Raw genomic sequence first — 17,453 nt, 5'->3', positions numbered from 1 at the left:
CGTGAAGTGTGGCCGGGGGTGGGGAGGGTGTTAAGGGGTTCTGGTGGCCCAGGAGCAGGTGCACGCACGGGGGTGGGGGGAAGGGGGGAGGACTGGGGTCAGAAGGCAGATCTTGCAGCTGAGTGGGGGGTGGGCTCGTGGTAAGGGGTCACCCTGGGGTTTGACCTCGGCGCCCAGGCCTCCATTCCCTGTGTATTTGTGCTGGGATACGGTGAGCCCGGGGTCTGGACGGGAGAGTCTGTGGCTGTGGCTCCCCAGACAGTGGAAAATGTGTGAGGGGACCCGGAGGGAAGGGGAAGTGGAACGCGAAGCGGTTAGAAGAGTCAGCAGGAAGCCAGGACGCTTGACTTCCTAGGACAAGCCCGTTAGGGAGGCCACTCTGCAGCCCCACCACGGCTTCCGGGGAGAGATCCGCGCAGATGCCCTCGGCCTCGATTTCCCCAGCCCGAATAGGACGTGGTGATTTACCTGCTTCCTAGGGTCGCGGCTGGAGGTCACAAGGAAGGGTGGGGGTGGAACACTTGGGACGGTGCCCCCAGGAGGCTCTGGGGTGTGCGTGTGTGTGGAGGGTGGGTGTGTGGGCATCTCCGTGGGGGACCCTGCACGGTGCGCGCCTTCCCCACCCAACCCGAGGCCCGGCTGGGGTGATGGATGGCACAGGTCGGGGGAGACACGGGGCGGGGTGGGGGGTTCTGGTGCCGCCAGGAGGCAGCGGGGAGCTGGGAGGGAAAGCTCCTTCGTTTCGTGAAGGGGGGGTGGGAAGCTGGGAACACCGTCGTTAATAAGTGCTGAGTGCTTTCAAGTGGCTTCCGCACGTTGTCCCCGATTCACAGAAGATCAAACTGAGGCACAGACGATGAAGCTCTTGCTCAGGGTCATGCAGCTCGTGAGCAGCCCGAGTGCGGACGGGGAGGTGTTAGTGGACGAGGCTGACCTTGGGGGCCCCGAGCCGTGTGGGCTTGACGGGTGGCCGTGGCGCCCCCGGGTGTGGCGGGCGAGCAAGCCCTTAGGGATGAGCCCCAGATATGAAGCGGACTCGCGTTTCCCACCTGGAAGGACGCTCGGAGGGTATTTGTTGGAAGCCCCCCTGCAGCTCGAGCACTTTTCCGTCACGGACATTGTCCTTCTCTCCAACTGAGGCTGAGTCTGGGGCTGACGTACATTTTGATAAAACCTTTGCCCACACGTTGTCCGTTTCTTAAGTTCCTGGTGAGCATCCAGGTCAAGAAACAGAACATTGCTCCCCCGCCCCCTCCCCCAAGCCCTCTGCTTATCCCTCCTGGCCCTAAATTCCCCTTTGCCTTGGGGTCACCACTGCCCAGCTTCTATGGTGGCAATTTACTGGCTTTTCTTTTTTTTTTTTAAAGATTTTATTTATTTATTATTATTTTTCTGAAAATTTTATTTATTCATGAGAGACACAGAGAGAGGCAGAGACACAGGCAGAGGGAGAAGCAGGCACCTTGCAGGAGCCCGATGCAGGACTCAATCCCAGGACCCCAGGGTCACTCCCTGAGCCGAAGGCAGACGCTCAATGGCTGAGCCACCCGGGTGTCCCACCGGCTTTGCTTTATATGGTTTTATTGCTTATCTGTGTATCTTTATTTCACGGAGAAGCATGTACACATTTAAATGCACGTGTAGGGACAGGTCTGGAAGCGTGTCCATCACAATTCTCAGCAGTGGGTGAGATCAAGGGCAATATTTCTCTTTTTGTTTATCTGTGTTGTCTAAATGTTGTTGGATTAGCATGTGGCAGGTGGGTGATTATGTCACCGGTGAAAGGCACGGAGGACAGAAATGGAGTGGTGGGCAGGGGTGAGGGTGGGGGCGGGCGGCGGAGAGGCCCCCACATGGTGGGTGAGGGCGCTGAGCCCGGGCGGGCCCGTCTGTCCCTGTCCCTGTCCCCACCAGGCCGAGCCCCGGGCCCAGTCGAGAGGGCCAGCTGCCTGGCGCTGCTCCCCTTGCCCTTCGCCCGCTTGAGAAGCAGGGGTGCCGACTGACCCCGACACAGCGAGTGAGCCCAGCCCCCTGTTCTGGGCCCTGGAGCCCGGAGCACAGTGGCCCGTGATGAGACCGGGATGAGCTCCGAGGCTTCCTGCTGGGGAACATTCCGTGGGTGGAGAGACCCTGAGAGCTCCTCGGCCTGGCCCCGGAGCAGGACCTGCCTGGGCTCGGGGCTCTGCCAGTCTCTCCGATCTGTAGCGTGGGGTCCTGGTTGGGCCTTCCTGGCAGCCCCTTCACAGACCCAGCTGAGCACAGGGGCGGGGGGGAGGTGCCCGCATCAGGCTTTGCCGACGCCCCTCTGCTTCTACCTGAGGGCCCTGGTTAGGAGTCCACAGCTGATTCTTTACTGAGGGCAGAATAAGGCAATGGACCGACGTCTTAGAGGAAAAAAAAGTGGAAGAAGGTATTGGGAGAAGAGCCGGCCAGAACTGGTTCTGAATCCTGATTGTGTCTCCTCTCCCTCTTCCGTGCGGGCGGGATCACACTTGCGATGCTCATACATCTCTGACGAGTGAGCAGTGAGCTTGGTGTGGAAGCCAGGGAGCCCCGAGGGCCGTCAGCCCCCCACCCCCACCCCGCACCCCAGCGCCCCCGGAACTCCGTGACCCGGCTCGCTCGCCGCTCTGTCCTGGAGCTCCTGGCAGGGAGGCCGCGGGTGGAGCAGGGACGTCCACCTCCCCTGTCCGTTCCCGGCCAGCTCCTTCTTGCTCTCTCCGGCCTCCGTCCAGAAGGGAGTTCAGGGCACGCGGACATCAGACGGCTCCGGTGCAGGCCCGTGACGGGAGGGATCACAGCCCCAGAGGCAATCGCACCTCGGGCGCTCTGCGGCTCGCCTTTGCTGTGGTCACTCCCGATGGGTGCGAACTCGCTGGGCTCAGTCGGCTGACCCTCCCCGGGGCCTGTGACGTGCCCGAGAGTGGAAAGCCAGGAATGTGTTGCAGGCAGAGATGTGGGGCGGTGATGCCGCTGGCCTGCGTGTCTAGCGTGCTTGCACGTACTCGGGCACCTGCGCTCACGTCACCACCAAGGGCCTCCAACACTGAGGATCCTTGACCTGAGCCTTTGTCCATGGTCACGAGGCTCCTGGGTGTCCCGGAGTAACCCTGGCTGGAGGCTAGAGTCCAGGGTGCTTCCAAGTGATGGCCCTCCCCGGTCACCAGCCGGGGGAGAGAGGACTCAGGGTCCCCTGTGGGCTGCAGGTCCGCGGTGGATTGTTCTGCTCAGAAGAGAGAACCCATTTCAGGGGGAGCATGATGACCCTGTGGCTTGGGGGGCAGCACGCAGGTGCCTTCTTTTTCAGCAAAGGGTTGTTCGTTGGACATGTGAGCCCGGTTTGCTCCTGGGGGCTTTTCTGTACAGTGTGCAGCCCTCCTAGCATCTCCCCTTCCGTCCTTCATGGTCTCTGGGAGAGAAAAGGACCAGCCTGGCATTTCCGGGGTGAGGTGAGGTGGGGTGGGGTAGGGTGAGGGTGGGGGGCGGGGGTGGTGCCAGCGTGGAGCCGGGCTTGTGTGCCACCCAGGGGTCTCTGTTGCGACATCTCGTCCTCTTGCCCCAGGTGGGCCCAGGACGGAGCACGAAGGAGCCGCTCTATGGCAGGGTCTTTGCTGTTTGTGCATCATTTCTGGAAGGCGGGGATTGAAAACACAAGGCACGTCAATCCCAGTCGTACGGGGTGGGGGTAGGGGGATGAAAACATCACCGGTCTAGGCGTTTCCAGCGCAGAAGGACCTCCCATGATTCTGATTCACGAGGACTCGGGCAGGTGAGGCCCGTGTCCCGTCCTGTGGCTGGGCATGGAGGGAGGACTCACCCAAGGTCATGCCGCCGAGGGCCCTTGCCAGGAATCCAAGGAGCCCGGTCCTGGCACGAGTCTCTGGAAACGGGACTGGATGTCACAGCTCTGGACTTCCCATTGCTCGGTTCATCTGGCCCCGGGGCTTGTTGTCCTTGGAAGGGCTCGACTGCGGGCATATCCTGTCTTACCCTGCGCAGCGCAGAGGCTTGGAAGGGCACGCTGCCCCCTCGAGGGCTTTAACCATCAGTCCCCTCTCTGATCAAGCAGCCCTGTGTGTAGGAAATAACTGAGGACCGTGCTCGCCTCTAGTCAGGAGGATATCCATGCCCGGGTCGTTTGTCTTAGGGAAACCGTAGAGACACCTACACGCGCAGCAGCAGGGGGACAGTTAAATAAATCACAGCCTCGGACGCCCTGCGGGACCAAATGGTGTACAATTTTTTTTTTTTTTTTTGACCTCACACATTGAGATAGATGGTTGCGGGGGGGGACTTAGACTTTCACAAGCATGTGTTTACTTAATTCTCCTACGATGCGCGTGAATGATCCGTGTAATCTTGAAAGTTGCAGCCCGCTGGTCGCGGCGCGGTAGCAGGGCCCGGGCTTTCCAGAGCTGGGGGCCGGGGAGGAGGGACCGTCCGGCAGAGGCGAGGATGGGAGCTGCCGTCCGGGAATCGGGGCGAGGTGCTGGTGGGAGCCCCGACCGGGCGAGGGAGAAACGTCCTCACTCCAGAGGCGGCGCGGAGAGGACGGCCCTGGTGGCCGTGCTGGGGCGTTCCGGGAGGTCATCGGGCGCCCCGTGCCACTTGGACGCCGTGTTTATCCAGCACGCCCGACGCCCCCCAACCCCCGACCTTGTCCCTCGCTGGGGGGCGGGGACCCAAAACCACGCACGCTGCAGAGGCCAAGCGGTTGGGGGGTGTTTGCCGCAGAGGGAGAAGACTCTGCACCCACAGGACCAGGAAGAGGGGCCCTGACAAAAGTGGGTGGAGGTGGGAGGCTGTGGTTGGGAGCTTCCCGTGGGAAGAACACGTCCCGGGGCCCTCCCAGCCCCACACGGAGACTTTCGTCTCCAAGATTCCCACGCTTCAGCCAAGGTCCTGTAATGAACGTTCTCCTCTCAAGGAACCAAACCCCGGGATAGGTCACTTTGACTTCCTAGGGTCCAAGTCCTGCTCCCCAAACGAAATTTCTTTCTTTCTTTCTTTCTTTTTTTAAGATTTTATTTATTTATTCCTGAGAGACACAGAGAGAGGCAGAGACACAGGCAGAGGGAGCAGCAGGCTCCCTGCAAGGAGCCCGATGCGGGACTCGATCTCAGGGTCCCAGGATCATGCCCTGAGCTGAAGGCAGATGCTCAAGCGCTGAGCCGTCCAGGTGTCCCCGAAATTTCTTAATTGTGAGATTCGTGGAGGGTGCCCCTCGCCCGAGAAACGAGGGCAGGCACGTCTGATTTCTTATTTTGGGTGGGTGCGTGGCGCAAGGGGGCCTGGGGCCCTTCTCTCCTGCCTCCGGTCGGTTCCACTCAGCAGTGGCATCCTGGAGGAGCGTGTGACCCCAGCCTGAGCAGGGAGCAGACCCCTGCGGGGGGGGGGGGGACGGGCCGCCAGCACCCCGGGGATCCCTGACTTTGATGTGGGACCACTTGGAGGGGACGGGCTGGGGGGGGGCACATGCTGCTGGGCTGGGGCGGGAGGGATGTTTTCACCGGGGAGTCCCCTCCCTGAGTACCCCCTGGGGTGCACGCTCTGGGACCCCTGCATCACCCCTGCACGTGGGCCGTCCCCCATCCCGCTCACCCCCCGCCCCGTGCACGGCCCCAGCGGTCCTGAGCCAAGTCTGTGTGGTTGGCGGGCCCGCAGCAGGTGTCCTGCCAGGAGCTCGCCCTCTGGCTGGCTCGTCACTGTCCCTGACTTCACCCCTGCTCTGATGTCACAGGCCAGCAGCTGTGCGGTTGCCGCGGCGGCAGCCTGCCCGTGGCCCACCAGCTGGGGCAGACACCGGGCTGCTGGTGGACGTGGGGAGCTGCGAGTCCAGCCTGCTCTGGTCAGTGGGCCCTGGAGACCCCCGTGCAGGCCGTCTGAGGCTCCTGCAGTGCCCACCCCTTACCTGCTGTGGGGTGCCCGGCCGTTGGGGGAGGCTCGTCCAAGGGCCTTGGGGAGTGGGCCCGTCAGGCTGTCCATCGGGGTGATTGATGGTTAAACCTACACATTTATAAGCCCCCGCCCCAGGATTTGGGTGCAAAATCTGCCGTGGGGCCTGACCAGGACTTCTGTTCTACCAACACCAACCCCCCCCCACCCCACCCCCGGCCCTCTGTGATTCTCACGCAGCCAGTCCAAAACCCAGCTGGCCTTAGGATCCGCCACTCTAGAACTTAGAGTCAGGCAGTGGGCGAACCTCGCCAGGCCCTGGGTGGCACAGTGGGTGTCACAGAGTGTATGTTTAGAGGCGAGAACTTGGAGAAACGGAGTTAAAAATGTTTCTGATGTTTGTTTTATCCGGGCTTGGCTTGGATGCCTCCAGTGATGGGTGTCTCACTACCTACCAAGTCAGCCCAATGATATCAAGACAACCCGGTAGGACGTGCTTCTTTCCACCTGGCCGGTTTCTGCCTCCCTGTAATGTGTTCTTGGTCTAGCTTGGTCACCCGGAGACACACGCAGTAAGTACCATCCTCTTTCCGCAAGTGGCGTGCCGAGCACTTGGGCATTTCTAATGGCGATGCGTGCTAGCGGCTAGACTGATGGGTGCCCTTGTTACTACCACTCCGCAGAGGAGCAAGCTGAAGCAGCCGGAGTTAGGAAACTTGCACCAGGTCGCACAGTTAATTCTCTGAACCACCGCATTGAGCTTTTCTAGATTTTTCTGTCACCTGCAGGCTCCACCCCAAACATTCTTGGCTCCTAAGGACTTTTTTCTGGGACGGGTTTTTCATTCTCCTCCTGAACTTGGGCCACGGCCTCTTCCCCCCAGCCTCGTTGAACACGCTCTGGTTTTTCTGAATTCTTTCTGGGAAGTCCAACCTCCCTGCCGTTCAGGTTTTCTGGTTGCGTAGTTGTCAGTTACTGTCTGTTTCTCAATTAGGTTGATTCCCAAGCATTCCAGTGGTTCCAAACACCGCCCCCCCCACCCTGTGACGTTGTCTAAGTAGACATTGCTAGCTGTCCACGCCCCTCACCTCTTTGGGTTTATTTAGATGCACGTATGTCAGCTGCGTGGGCGTGGGCCCCATCACTTGTCTTTTTTTTTTTTTAAACATTTTATTTATTCATGAGAGACACAGAGAGGCAGAGACACAGGCAGAGGGAGAAGCAGGCTCCATGCAGGAAACCCGACGCGGGACTCCATCCTGGGACCCCAGGGTCGTGCCCTGAGCCAAAGGCAAACGCCCAACCATTGAGCCACTCAGGTGTCCCTCACTTGTCTTTTTAAATTTTTTTTTAACGATTTTATTTACGTATTCGTGAGACACAGAGAGAGAGGCAGAGACACAGGCAGAGGGAGAAGCAGGCTCCACCCAGAGAGCCCGATGCGGGACTTGATCCCAGGACCCCGGGATCATGCCCTGAGCCGAAGGCACATGCTCAACCACTGAGCCACCCAGGAGCCCCGAGCATCCAACTCTTGATTTCGGCTCGGGTCGTGATCTCAAGGTTGTGAGATTGAGCCCCGTGTCGGGCTCTGTGCTCCGTGTGGAGTCCGCTTGAGATTTCTCTCTCTCTCTCTCTCTCTCTCCCTCTCTCTCTCCCTACTCCCCCCCATGCCCCTCCCCTTGCTCTCTTGCTTCCTCTAAATAAATAAATAAAATCTTAAAAAACAAAAGAAATCTTCTGAGCCATGGGGGTGAGGTGGGCACCTCCAGCAGCGCCACTGGCTCTCCGGGCCCGTGGCACTTGAGTGCTGGATTTCCACAGCAGGACTTGGTACATTTAGAGTCACACCCTCATGTATGTGACTCATAGAAGAGCCCGTCCATGCCCTGAGCCGCAGACTCCCGTTTCTTCTTGAGACCCCGTTTTTATTTTTTATTTATTTTTTATTTTTATTTTTATTTTTTTTAAAGATTTATTTATTCATGATAGAGAGAGAGAGGCAGAGACACAGGAGGAGGGAGAAGCAGGCTCCATGCCGGGAGCCCGATGCAGGACTCGATCCCTGGACTCCAGGATCGCGCCCTGGGCCAAAGGCAGGCGCCAAACCGCTGAGCCACCCAGGGATCCCCCTAGACCCCGTTTTTAACGCGCGCCCTGTGTGGATGCCGGGCCACAGTAGGTAGGAGCCGTTGGGGAAAAAGGAGGCTCGGGCGCTGTCACTCGTGTCCGTGTCTCACAGCCGGGGAGGAGGACACCAGACACTATGAAGCGTCGTCGGCCTGTAGAACCCGGGTTGTATCCTGGGGTCATCTAGTGCGGGGGCTACTCTGTCCTACATAGCCCGTTTCCATAGCCCGTTTCCTTTCTTTCCTTTTTTTCTTTTTTTTGGTCCCACGCGTTTTAAAAGCTCTAGAGGGATTCCTTATGTCCTTAGTCCCAAAGGTGATTTGGAGTGTTCCGAAAAAGTTCTCACTCCATCTGTTCTGTGAACTCGCGGAAGACAGAGATGGTTAACCTGACACATGAAAGAGTGAGCTTTAGTTATGGGGAGACGTTCTCTGGCCGTGCCAGCTGATGGGCGCCTTTCTGTGTCTATTTTTATATGTTTCAAAGATGCAGGGCTTTGCCATGTCCCCCAGGCACCGAGTCTGGCGGCCTTTGGAGAGAGGCAGGAGCGTTTCTCTGGTTGCTGCAGGGGTCGGGGGGCAGCCTTGGAGGAGGGGAGGGACCGGACCTGGCTTGGGGAGCTGTGGGCAGGGTTGAGCCTCCTTCTGTTTGTGGGAGAAGAACCCACATGAGCACATCGCTGGCCTGGACCTGGGTGTGGCGATGGGGGTGGCCTCTGGGACCCGCAAGGAGCCGCGCTGGGGAGGAGGGCCAGATCGTGGGCTGCCGGCACATGCAGAGGCCCACGGGCCGGGGATTGTTGACCTTGTTGGGAATTGCCCCGGGGAGCTGGTGTGCTGACCAGGCTCTGGGCTCCTCCCTACGGAGGCTAGTATGGGGTCCATGTGGGGCAGGGCCTGGGAATCTGGATTTTTTAAAGATTTTATTTATTTATCCATGATAGAGAAAGAAAGAGGCAGAGACACAGGCAGAGGGAGAAGCAGGCTCCATGCAGGGAGCCTGACGCGGGACCCGATCCCGGGACTCCAGGATCATGCCCCAGGCCAAAGGCAGGTGCCAAATCACTGAGCCACCCAGGGATCCCGTGGAATCTGGATTTTTAAAAGAGATTTATGTGTTTGACAGGGAGAGCATGAGCAGGGAGAGAGGAAGGAGGAGAGGGAGAAGCAGACTTCCCTGCTGAGCTGGGAGCCCAACACGGGACTCGATCCCAGGACTCCGAGATCCCGACCTGAGCTAAAGGCAGCCGCTTCACCGGCCGAGCCACCCAGGCGCCCTGGGAACCCACATTTTACCTGGCAGCTGAGCTGACTGTGATGCCCGTGGCCTGTGGATGGTGCTCGGATGCCCACCAGTGTGGGCAGCACAGCACCAGTGCAGACGCCACTGGCTGAATTGGTTTGGTGGCTGTGGCTGTAGCCACGTGCGTGGAGGCGGAAGGCTCGGGTTGGGGGCAGGGGGGCTGGCAGAGAGCCTGATAGGGAATCTTTTCGGCGGGGGGGCTCAGGTGGGGAGGAGGTGGGTGGAGACGTGGATACCGGGTCGAGCCGTCTGCCAGGACTGCGGGACTCAAAAGTGTGGTCCTGGGGCCAGAGCCGGACCCGCTGCATCAAAACAGGACTGTTATCAAGGTCCGGATGCTGCATCTTGGCTTTCGATGTGCAAGTGAAATACGTGAAAGAGAAAGGGGAGGGTGGTTCATTCGATGAACTCCAGTAAGAGCACCCCCCACCCCCCAGAGCCCAGAGGCTGAGCTGAGTGCCTCTCATGGTGGTGGGAGGTCAGGTGATAAGGTCACCCCGGGACAGAGTCCTGGCTCCCAGCTCTGACCTCCCTCGGCTGCAGGTGAGGGACTCAGATCAGGGGCCGGCCCGCTTGGGTTTGAACCCTTGCCGTACTGCTTATGACCTGTGTGGCCTTCGGCAAGTCACTTAACCTCTCTGAGTCTCGGTTTTCCCATCAGAAAGTGGGGATGGGAGTAGAGCTCCCCTGCCCGGGTGAGACCAGGCGAGAGGGACGGCGTGTGCCACCGAGGGCCTGCATCCATGAGGTCTTCATGGTGATCCGTGTCCTGTCCATGCGGCAAGCTCCGTTTTGCCCTGTTTTCTTCCTGCGCATTACCTCATCTGTGAAATGGGCACAGAGAAGCTCTCGGATCATATAGTGGTGTGACTAGGGCACGTGTGAGGTGGGTGGACGCCCCATGTTCTCTGAGGGGTGTGGTGTCCCTGCAGGTCATCCTGACTCCACCACCATGGGCGTCACTCTAGGGGGTCTGGGGCCCCACGAGTGCCCTGCAGGATTGTCACAACGGATGCCAACCGTTGGAGGGCCGGGGGCTCTGTCCCGACCAACTGCCACCAGTTAGCCGTGGCCGGCGCACCTGCAGGCTCTGAGACCCCCCGTGGGGCACGTGGGCAGCTTCCAGAGTGTCACCCCCTAGTGGCCCTGCGTGGGCAGCGTGTGCCCCTCCTATGCGGGAGGGGGCCGCGGGGGCAGGTCGGGGAGCCTCACGGCCTCTCACTGTGGCTGGTCCTGCTCACGGGCGTGAGGTGCCCTGGAGTCTGCGGTGGGCCTGGGGCCTGGCGCCTCCCCGCCGCCCGCCAGCGGGTCTCCCCAGCAGCCTGGCAGGGGCCCGCCTCTACTGGGAGGCTGTTTGAGCGACCGCCCGGGGGTGGCCGCCGCACTGGGGCCACAGAGGGTGCAGGAGAATGGGCCCAGTGTCCACTTGGCGCAGGAGGCCAGACGGTGTCCACCTCGCCTCCCGTCTGCTGCTCTGAGTGGGGCTTGTGTCGGGACAGGGCCTGTGGTTTCCCTGAGGGGACGAAGGCAGCCGACGTGGGGCGGGCAGCCGTCCAGCTCGGGGGGAGCACGATTCCCAGACCAGAGAGAGAGAACCCCGGATGCTCAGGGTACTCTGGTCTCAAGTTAGCAAACAGGACGGGCGTGGAGGGGGGAGCTCAGGGGAGCCAGGTGTGAGCCGAGGGAGGGCCAGGAGGCCTGTGCTGGGTGTCACAGGGTTGCCAGTTCCTGAACTGGGAGCTGACTGTAGTTTCTGGACTTTGTCCCCAAGATGTCTGTCCAGATGTTTTATGGTTTCGTCCATTTGCATGTCTAAAGGAAACCCAATTCAGTGATCTTGGGGTGCCCACCTCTGTGGGCCTGGCTCAAGGCGATCAAGTGGGTTGGGGCGCGTCCAGGTTTTACTGACTGTCTCCAGGTGACAGAAGGTGGCCCGGCGGACCGCTGGATCTAGGGGTGCGGTTCCCCTTCTCTCCAGTGCCTTCCAGGGGAGCCGAGGGGACGTTCACAGCTCTCCGGACCTCTCCCCGCCTCTTTAGACACCACGGTGGCCGTTCCCAGGGTGGAGGAAGCTCAGGCTTTGGCATCTGGGGCTCAGACCCGCACACCCATCCTCCCCCGTGAGCTGCGGAAGTGGTCCATCTGTTCTGCGACGGCCACCCCGGCAGGCGCGGACGGGCCCTCCCCATAGCTTCCACATGTGCACCCCCAATGCCTGCTGGTGCTAACGTCTCAGGCTTCCTTAGCCGCGTGCCTCCCCGTTAGTCCAGTGTTTGTTTTGCTTGCTTTTTTTTCCCCCCATTTAAAAATTGGATTTGTCTTATTGAATTCGGGGTGGTTTATATAATCTGGATTCAAGCCTTCTGTTGCGTCTGTGATTCACAGGTACTTCCTGCCAGGCTGTGCCTTTTGTTCTCACTTACGGACGATGATGGCTCTTGGCGTGCAAAGGTTTTTAGTATCAATAACGCCCCCTTATCCGTTTCTTCGGCTGGTTGTGCTTTTGGGGTTGGATCCAAGAAATCTCTGCCTGAGCCAAGGTCATTAAGATACACTTGTGTCGCCCGCTTGCACTAAGGGCTGTGCTCGTCTTGAGCTGGTTGTTGTACGTGGTGTACGGATTTGCAGGTGGCCATCCGCCGCCCTGGTGTGAGCTGTTGGGAAAACACCCGGACTGGTCCTCCCCCCGTTGCATTGCGGTGGCACCTTTGTGGAATCCTCGCCACTCGCGTTCCATGCCCCAGCGCTCTGTCTCTCTCCCTCTCTCCCCCTCCTCTTGCTCATCATGGTGGTTGGCAGAGTGGCGGGTGGGACTCTAGCCGCTGTTCTAAGCGTATGACCGCATGACCGAGTTGACCAAAAGCCGGCGGCGGCCTGAGCAGCCTCGGGTGGTCAAAGGCACCAACCCGTCTCTGCCACTCGCCAGCCGTGTGACCTGGGTTAAGTTTCTTAACTGGTTCCTGCCTCAGTTTCCCCACCTGTGAACTAGGGGTGCTGGTAGCTCCTTAGCTCACAGGGTTATCTAAGAAAGTTGAGCAGACACCCGTAACGGTCTGCTGTTCCATGGGCGCGGTGGCGTTTTCTGACTCCTGCCATGCCTCTGGGTCGGCCTTGCTCACCCGGCTGCATGTAGGCTAAGATGAAAGCGGGGTGGGGGGGGGTTGAGGAGCACTCGGCACAGCCTGTAGCCGTCCAGGAAGGGGCTCCTCTAGCCCCCCAGTCTGGCTGGTTTTGACATGAGCTGCAGGTGGCCGTAGACGTGTGAATTCACACTTTTTTTGGTATAAATGCACCTCCTTTTCTAGGGGGGGGCCTGCAGACCACGGATCCCTTCCTGACGCCGAAGCGTCCCCCTCCTGTAATCCCACAAGAGAAGAGCTGTGAATCCTGGAAAAAGAAGCTTAACACCCGCACCCCTCCCCCAACCCAGCGATTGGCTTGGAGTGGATTCTCGTACCGAAGGTGCCTGCACACGTGTCTGCTCACACCCCTGCACATGTGCACAAACTTCTCCTCCGCCCTCCCCTCTGCCCATTTATAAGCAGCTCCTCCTGCTCCTGCAGCAACCAGACACATGCACCCTCCCACCCCTGCCTGAGTCCTAATGCATCTCCCCAGGCGGGGGTCTCAGCCTTGGCACTGTGGACATGAGCCACTGTTCGTTGTGGGGACCGTCCTGGGAAACGCAGGATGTCGAGCATGCCCTGGGTGCCAGTAGCACACCCCCCCCCCAGCTCCGGTTGTGACAACAAAAAGAGGTTCCCCGATGTTGCCACATGTGCCCCAGAGAGCAAAACCACACCCCGCTGAAAACAGCTGCCCTGCAGGGGCTTGTTAAAAGTGTGCAAGACAAGCTGGGAACAGAGCCTGGGCCCTCGAGGGCAGGTCTTGGCCAGAGTGACCTGGAGGGACATGTTCTAGAGCTTGTCCTGCATTCACAGCTCCGTGTGCCTTGTCTCCAGGGCCTCGGTCTCCTCAGCACACTCCGGGCAGCAGCGTGTGTCCTGTCCTCGTGGGCTTGGCGTGGGACAGCCGTGGCAACCGTGGCTCCTCGGCCCCTGGCACCTTGACTCCCGCTCTTGCTTCCCACCACCTTCCCCCTGGGAGCCGTGTCTGCACAGGTCACCGACATGAAAAGGAATGCAGACAGAGCCGCTCGGCTGAGTCCCAGCCCTGACCACGAGGCCCCGCTTTTGAGGCAGAAGCAGAGATTACTACAAGTCCGTGAAAAAGGAGCCCTCGCTCTGCAGAGGAGACCAGACCTCCAGCCGTGGAAGAGCCAGCAGCCGCAGTGCCAGGCCGAGGAGCTGAAGGCGGGATGGCAGGAGGCCCCCCCGCAGCAGGTCCGAGGCCTTGAGCGGCCGTATTTAGCACATCTGTTAGGCGTCGGGGGAGGACAGGCCAGGGAGCACCAACCGGACTCGGATGGGCCGGCCCAGCGAGGAGCAGCCCAGCCACAGAGGGCCGGGGAGAGGCACAGAGCGGCCGCCAGAGAAGCGAGGAGTCGCAGAGAAGACCTAGTCAGACCCAGACCGCAGCCCTGGCGCACCAAGCCCCAGAGGAAAGCGGTGGGCACGGAGAAGCCGGGGGCCCCCAGAGCCGCGGGCCTCACTCACCGCCCCCGCTGCGCCCCCGAGAAGATTAAAGGGAAGCGAGTGCCTTCGACCAAGACCAGCGGCGGCCGCCGTCCCGCTGACCCCCGGGGGAGCAGGGGGATGGATGTGGAAGAGCTCGGGGCCGCTGCCGGGGAGCTGGAGCGTCTGCAGAAAAGGGAGAAGGAAGGAGGCCGGGATGGGAGGAGGCAGCCGGGGCAGGTGCCGGCGCCCCCCGGTCAGGGCCCCAAGAGCAGCGGTCTGGACCCGAGTCCCGAGGGCAGGGCAAGGGACCTGGAAGAGCTGTGGCTGGGGGGCTGGACCTGCAGAGGGGCGTCTCCGTGCAGGTGTGGCGACAGGAGCAGGTGGCAGAGGGAGCTCGAGTTTGCCTTCCAGGAGTTGTTTAACACGAACCAAGAGCTGAAGAGGCACCTGAGCTTGCACCTGGCCCCAGGGCCCCGGGTGGATCAGAGCTCCAGTGCAGAGCACGGCCTCTCGCAGGCGCCCCAATGCAGAGGCAACACCCCGAGAGACAGGAGCGCGGCGGGCACCGGGGTGGATGTGGGGCCGCGTGGGGAGTGCGCGTGGCCCGTGCCGGCCGAGGCCCGCCAGACCGCGTCCCACGCCAGCGCGGACAGGTTCCGGAGCCGGCTCGAGAGTCACAGATACCATCGGGTGGCCAGGCTCGCGTCCAGGAGTGAGAGTAAATCGAGGTCTCCCAAGGCGGGAGCGTTTATTGGTGGAGAGAGCCGGCTCCTTTGCAGCCCAGGCTCGGGACCAGCACCGGCCAGACTGGACCCGCTGGCGGAGGGTCCCCATCGCCCCTGCCCCGCGGAGCTGGTGGACGGAGGCAGCCCGACGGCGTGGTGGCAGAGGCCCGGCCGGTGGCAGGAACCGGTGCGCCCCACGGGCTCCCCGGGGCTGAGCTGGGAGGCCCGCGCCCTGCCGGAGCCGGAGCCAGAGCCAGAGCCGGAGCCAGAGCCAGAGCCGGAAGGGCAGACAGAACAGAGAAGGGCGTGCCTGGCTAGCCTCACGTCCTACTCCTCCCAAGACCAGAAGGAAGGGGAGTGCGAGTGCGACACCACTTCCCCCTTGGCCTCTGGCTTCTTCGACGATGACCAGCACAGTCAGATGATCCATGACCTTCAGCAGCAAATTGAAGAGCAAAACAAATTGCACAAGCAATTTCTTGAAGAAGCCAGGAAACGCTTGCAAGAGTTTCAGATGATATGATAAGAGCGCGCGTCCCACCCATGATAAATACAATCGCTGATAACGGGCGTGATGTCCCAACGGGGTCCCCGAGCCTGTGCGGTCTGTGTCTGCGGCACCTGCTCAGAAACCGGTGGGCCCCTCCACAGCCGGCCACCTGTCCCTCCCACCCCCCCCCACCCCGGGCCCCTAGGCCTGCCTTATCACGGGGTCCTGTTCCAGAAGGTTCCCCAGCACAAGCATGGGAACCCTGCGCGAGGCGCAGTCCTTGGGCCTGGCTGGCAGAGCGTGGAGGCGGTCCCCGGGGCCGAGGCCGAGCACGTGCCGCTCGCACAGCGAGACACTCAGGTGAAGCAAGGGGTCCAGATGTTCTAGCTAAATAAACACTGGGCTTTCAGGGGCATCCAAGGTCAAGCAGGCACAGTTTCAAATGATACATCATTTGTTGCTTAGCTATTGGCTGAGACGCCAATGGGGAGATTGCAGTAAAGCCTCTTTAGTCTTTCAGACCAGCAAAACCAACATTTTTTTTTCTTTAACATTTTATTTGTTCATGAGAGACACAGAGACACACACACAGAGAGAGAGAGAGGCAGAGACACAGGCAGAGGGAGAAGCAGGCTCCGTGCAGGGAGCCTGATGTGGGACTCGATCCCAGGACCCCGGGGTCACGCCCTGAGCCACCCAGCCGTCCCTCAACATCATTTAACGGGACCTGACTTAGTATGTTCTTGTAACTCTAATATTAGGGAGCAGGACGAACGGGAGAGACAGGCAGAGGAGGAGGGGAGTGGTCCCCAGCAACGCGGCTGCCAGGTGCCTCCGTCTGGGGCTGGCGGTGGCGAGGCGCCTGGCTGGCTGGTCAGTGTCCCACCCCTAGCTGCACCCCTGACCCAGCAGCCATGGAAACCCTGCCCCGGGGTAGGGGAGGTGGGGGGCGGTTTGTCTGCCGGTTGCAGATACTTAGAGGCCGGAACAGGGGTGAATAAACTTTTTCTGCAGGGAACCAGATAGCAAATATGCGAGGCTTTGCCAGCCCGCCACTCTCTATGGCAACAGCCCTCCCCTGCCACCGCAGCTTGGAAGCAGCCGTAGACAACACACAAGTGAGTGGGCATGGCCAGGTTCCAATAAGACTCGATTTACAAAAATGGGGGCGGGGGAGGTGTCTGGGTTCAGCCCTCAAGCCATAGTTAGGTGACCCTGGACCGACATTGGAGGACATGTTGCCTCCCTCCCCCACCCCGACCCAGGACCTCAGATACATTGAGTTGGGTCATCCGTCTTCGGCCCTGATGATGCGTTGGTATCATTGGCCCGTGAATGGCCCCATCTCTCACTTAATGTAAATTTTCTAGAAACATAATGAACAATTATGAGCCCACTGTCCAAAGATCTAGAATACTTGCTCCAAACCAGCTTCTTATCTGCGTGCGGCTTCCCTTTCCTGCATGCTGATCCTCCTAGCTACGTGCCCGTCCCTCCATTGCGTGGGGTGCACAGGGAGGTGCGGGGTGACCCAGTCTAGTGGGAAGCCTCAGCTGGGCTCCCCCGGGGAGCATCGGGCTCACAGAACCCCCACACATGCCACTCGGGGCAGTAACTGCACCCCATGAGTTTCTTGGGGGTAGTTTTCAGGTCCTCAGGAGCTGGGGTGACGGAGCTTTTGTGGTCTTGTGTTTTTATCTCCTTGAGCCCCCTTGTCCGTCCGGCTTTTCCACGTTATGTAGAGAAAACATTTGATCCCGGCACGTTGTCATTCTGTCCTCTGCTGTGGGAATGTCACGGGACGGGGCTACAAAGCCAACTGGACAATGCAACCTAAGCCCAACGTGAGTGAGGACGAAGCCCTGGGGCCGGGAGGGCTCTGAGGCTCCCAAGCCAAGTGAAGGTTACCTGAGGGGAGGCGTGCCGGCTCCTAGTGGCTCGGCGTTGCACGTTACAGGGTCGCCCGGGGCTCTGCGTGCTGCCCACACATAGCCCTGGTCCCCGGGGTGGGGGGGTGCAGTGGGATCACGTGGTCATGATGGGACCCAAACACTGAGTAATGAGGTCTTTGGAAGCCACGGTCTGGTGAATGGAGGAGCCCGCCTTTGACTTTCAGATGAGGTATTCGTGGCCCGAGTGTTCTAGGGGAGGAGGTGCCTCTTCTCGGGCACACTTGAGCCGAAAGTGGGTGTGGGAGATGGGCAGCGAGACTGGGTGGAGGGTGAGTCATTGTTGCCGGAGGATCACACCTACACTGTCCTCCGGCAGCGGGACGAGCACCCTGCCCTCCCCCACCTGTGCTGCAGGAGGCTGGGGGTGGGGGGCCCTCTTTGC

General features: G+C 60.4%; 1 protein-coding gene across 6 annotated transcripts in view; it reads left to right on the top strand.

Annotated features, from left to right (window-relative positions):
- TIMP2 (TIMP metallopeptidase inhibitor 2) overlaps positions 1–17,453 on the top strand; it is a 47,864-nt gene that overhangs the window by 6,378 nt on the left and 24,033 nt on the right. Inside the window, exons 1-4 of one of the 6 annotated variants that reach the window (XR_012009367.1) lie at positions 6,330–6,467; positions 12,633–12,789; positions 13,290–15,992; positions 16,134–16,237. The exons of 1 other annotated variant lie outside the window; for it this stretch is intronic. Coding sequence is in view for 2 of the 5 variants with exons in the window: in XM_072781834.1 (XP_072637935.1) it covers positions 6,427–6,467; positions 16,134–16,237 (145 nt within the window). In the remaining 3 variants the exon portion in view is untranslated. Of the gene's footprint in view, positions 1–5,733; positions 5,849–6,328; positions 6,468–12,632; positions 12,790–13,268; positions 15,993–16,133; positions 16,238–17,453 lie in introns of those variants that run through there. 4 more of the 6 variants (XR_012009368.1, XM_072781834.1, XR_012009369.1 and 1 more) reach the window with 4 other exon arrangements.

The sequence above is a fragment of the Canis lupus genome, chromosome 16 (assembly GCF_048164855.1).
Source record: "Canis lupus baileyi chromosome 16, mCanLup2.hap1, whole genome shotgun sequence".
NCBI lineage: Eukaryota > Metazoa > Chordata > Mammalia > Carnivora > Canidae > Canis > Canis lupus.
Note: the sequence above shows the minus strand (reverse complement) of the source record. Positions and strands in the feature narration are given on the sequence as shown.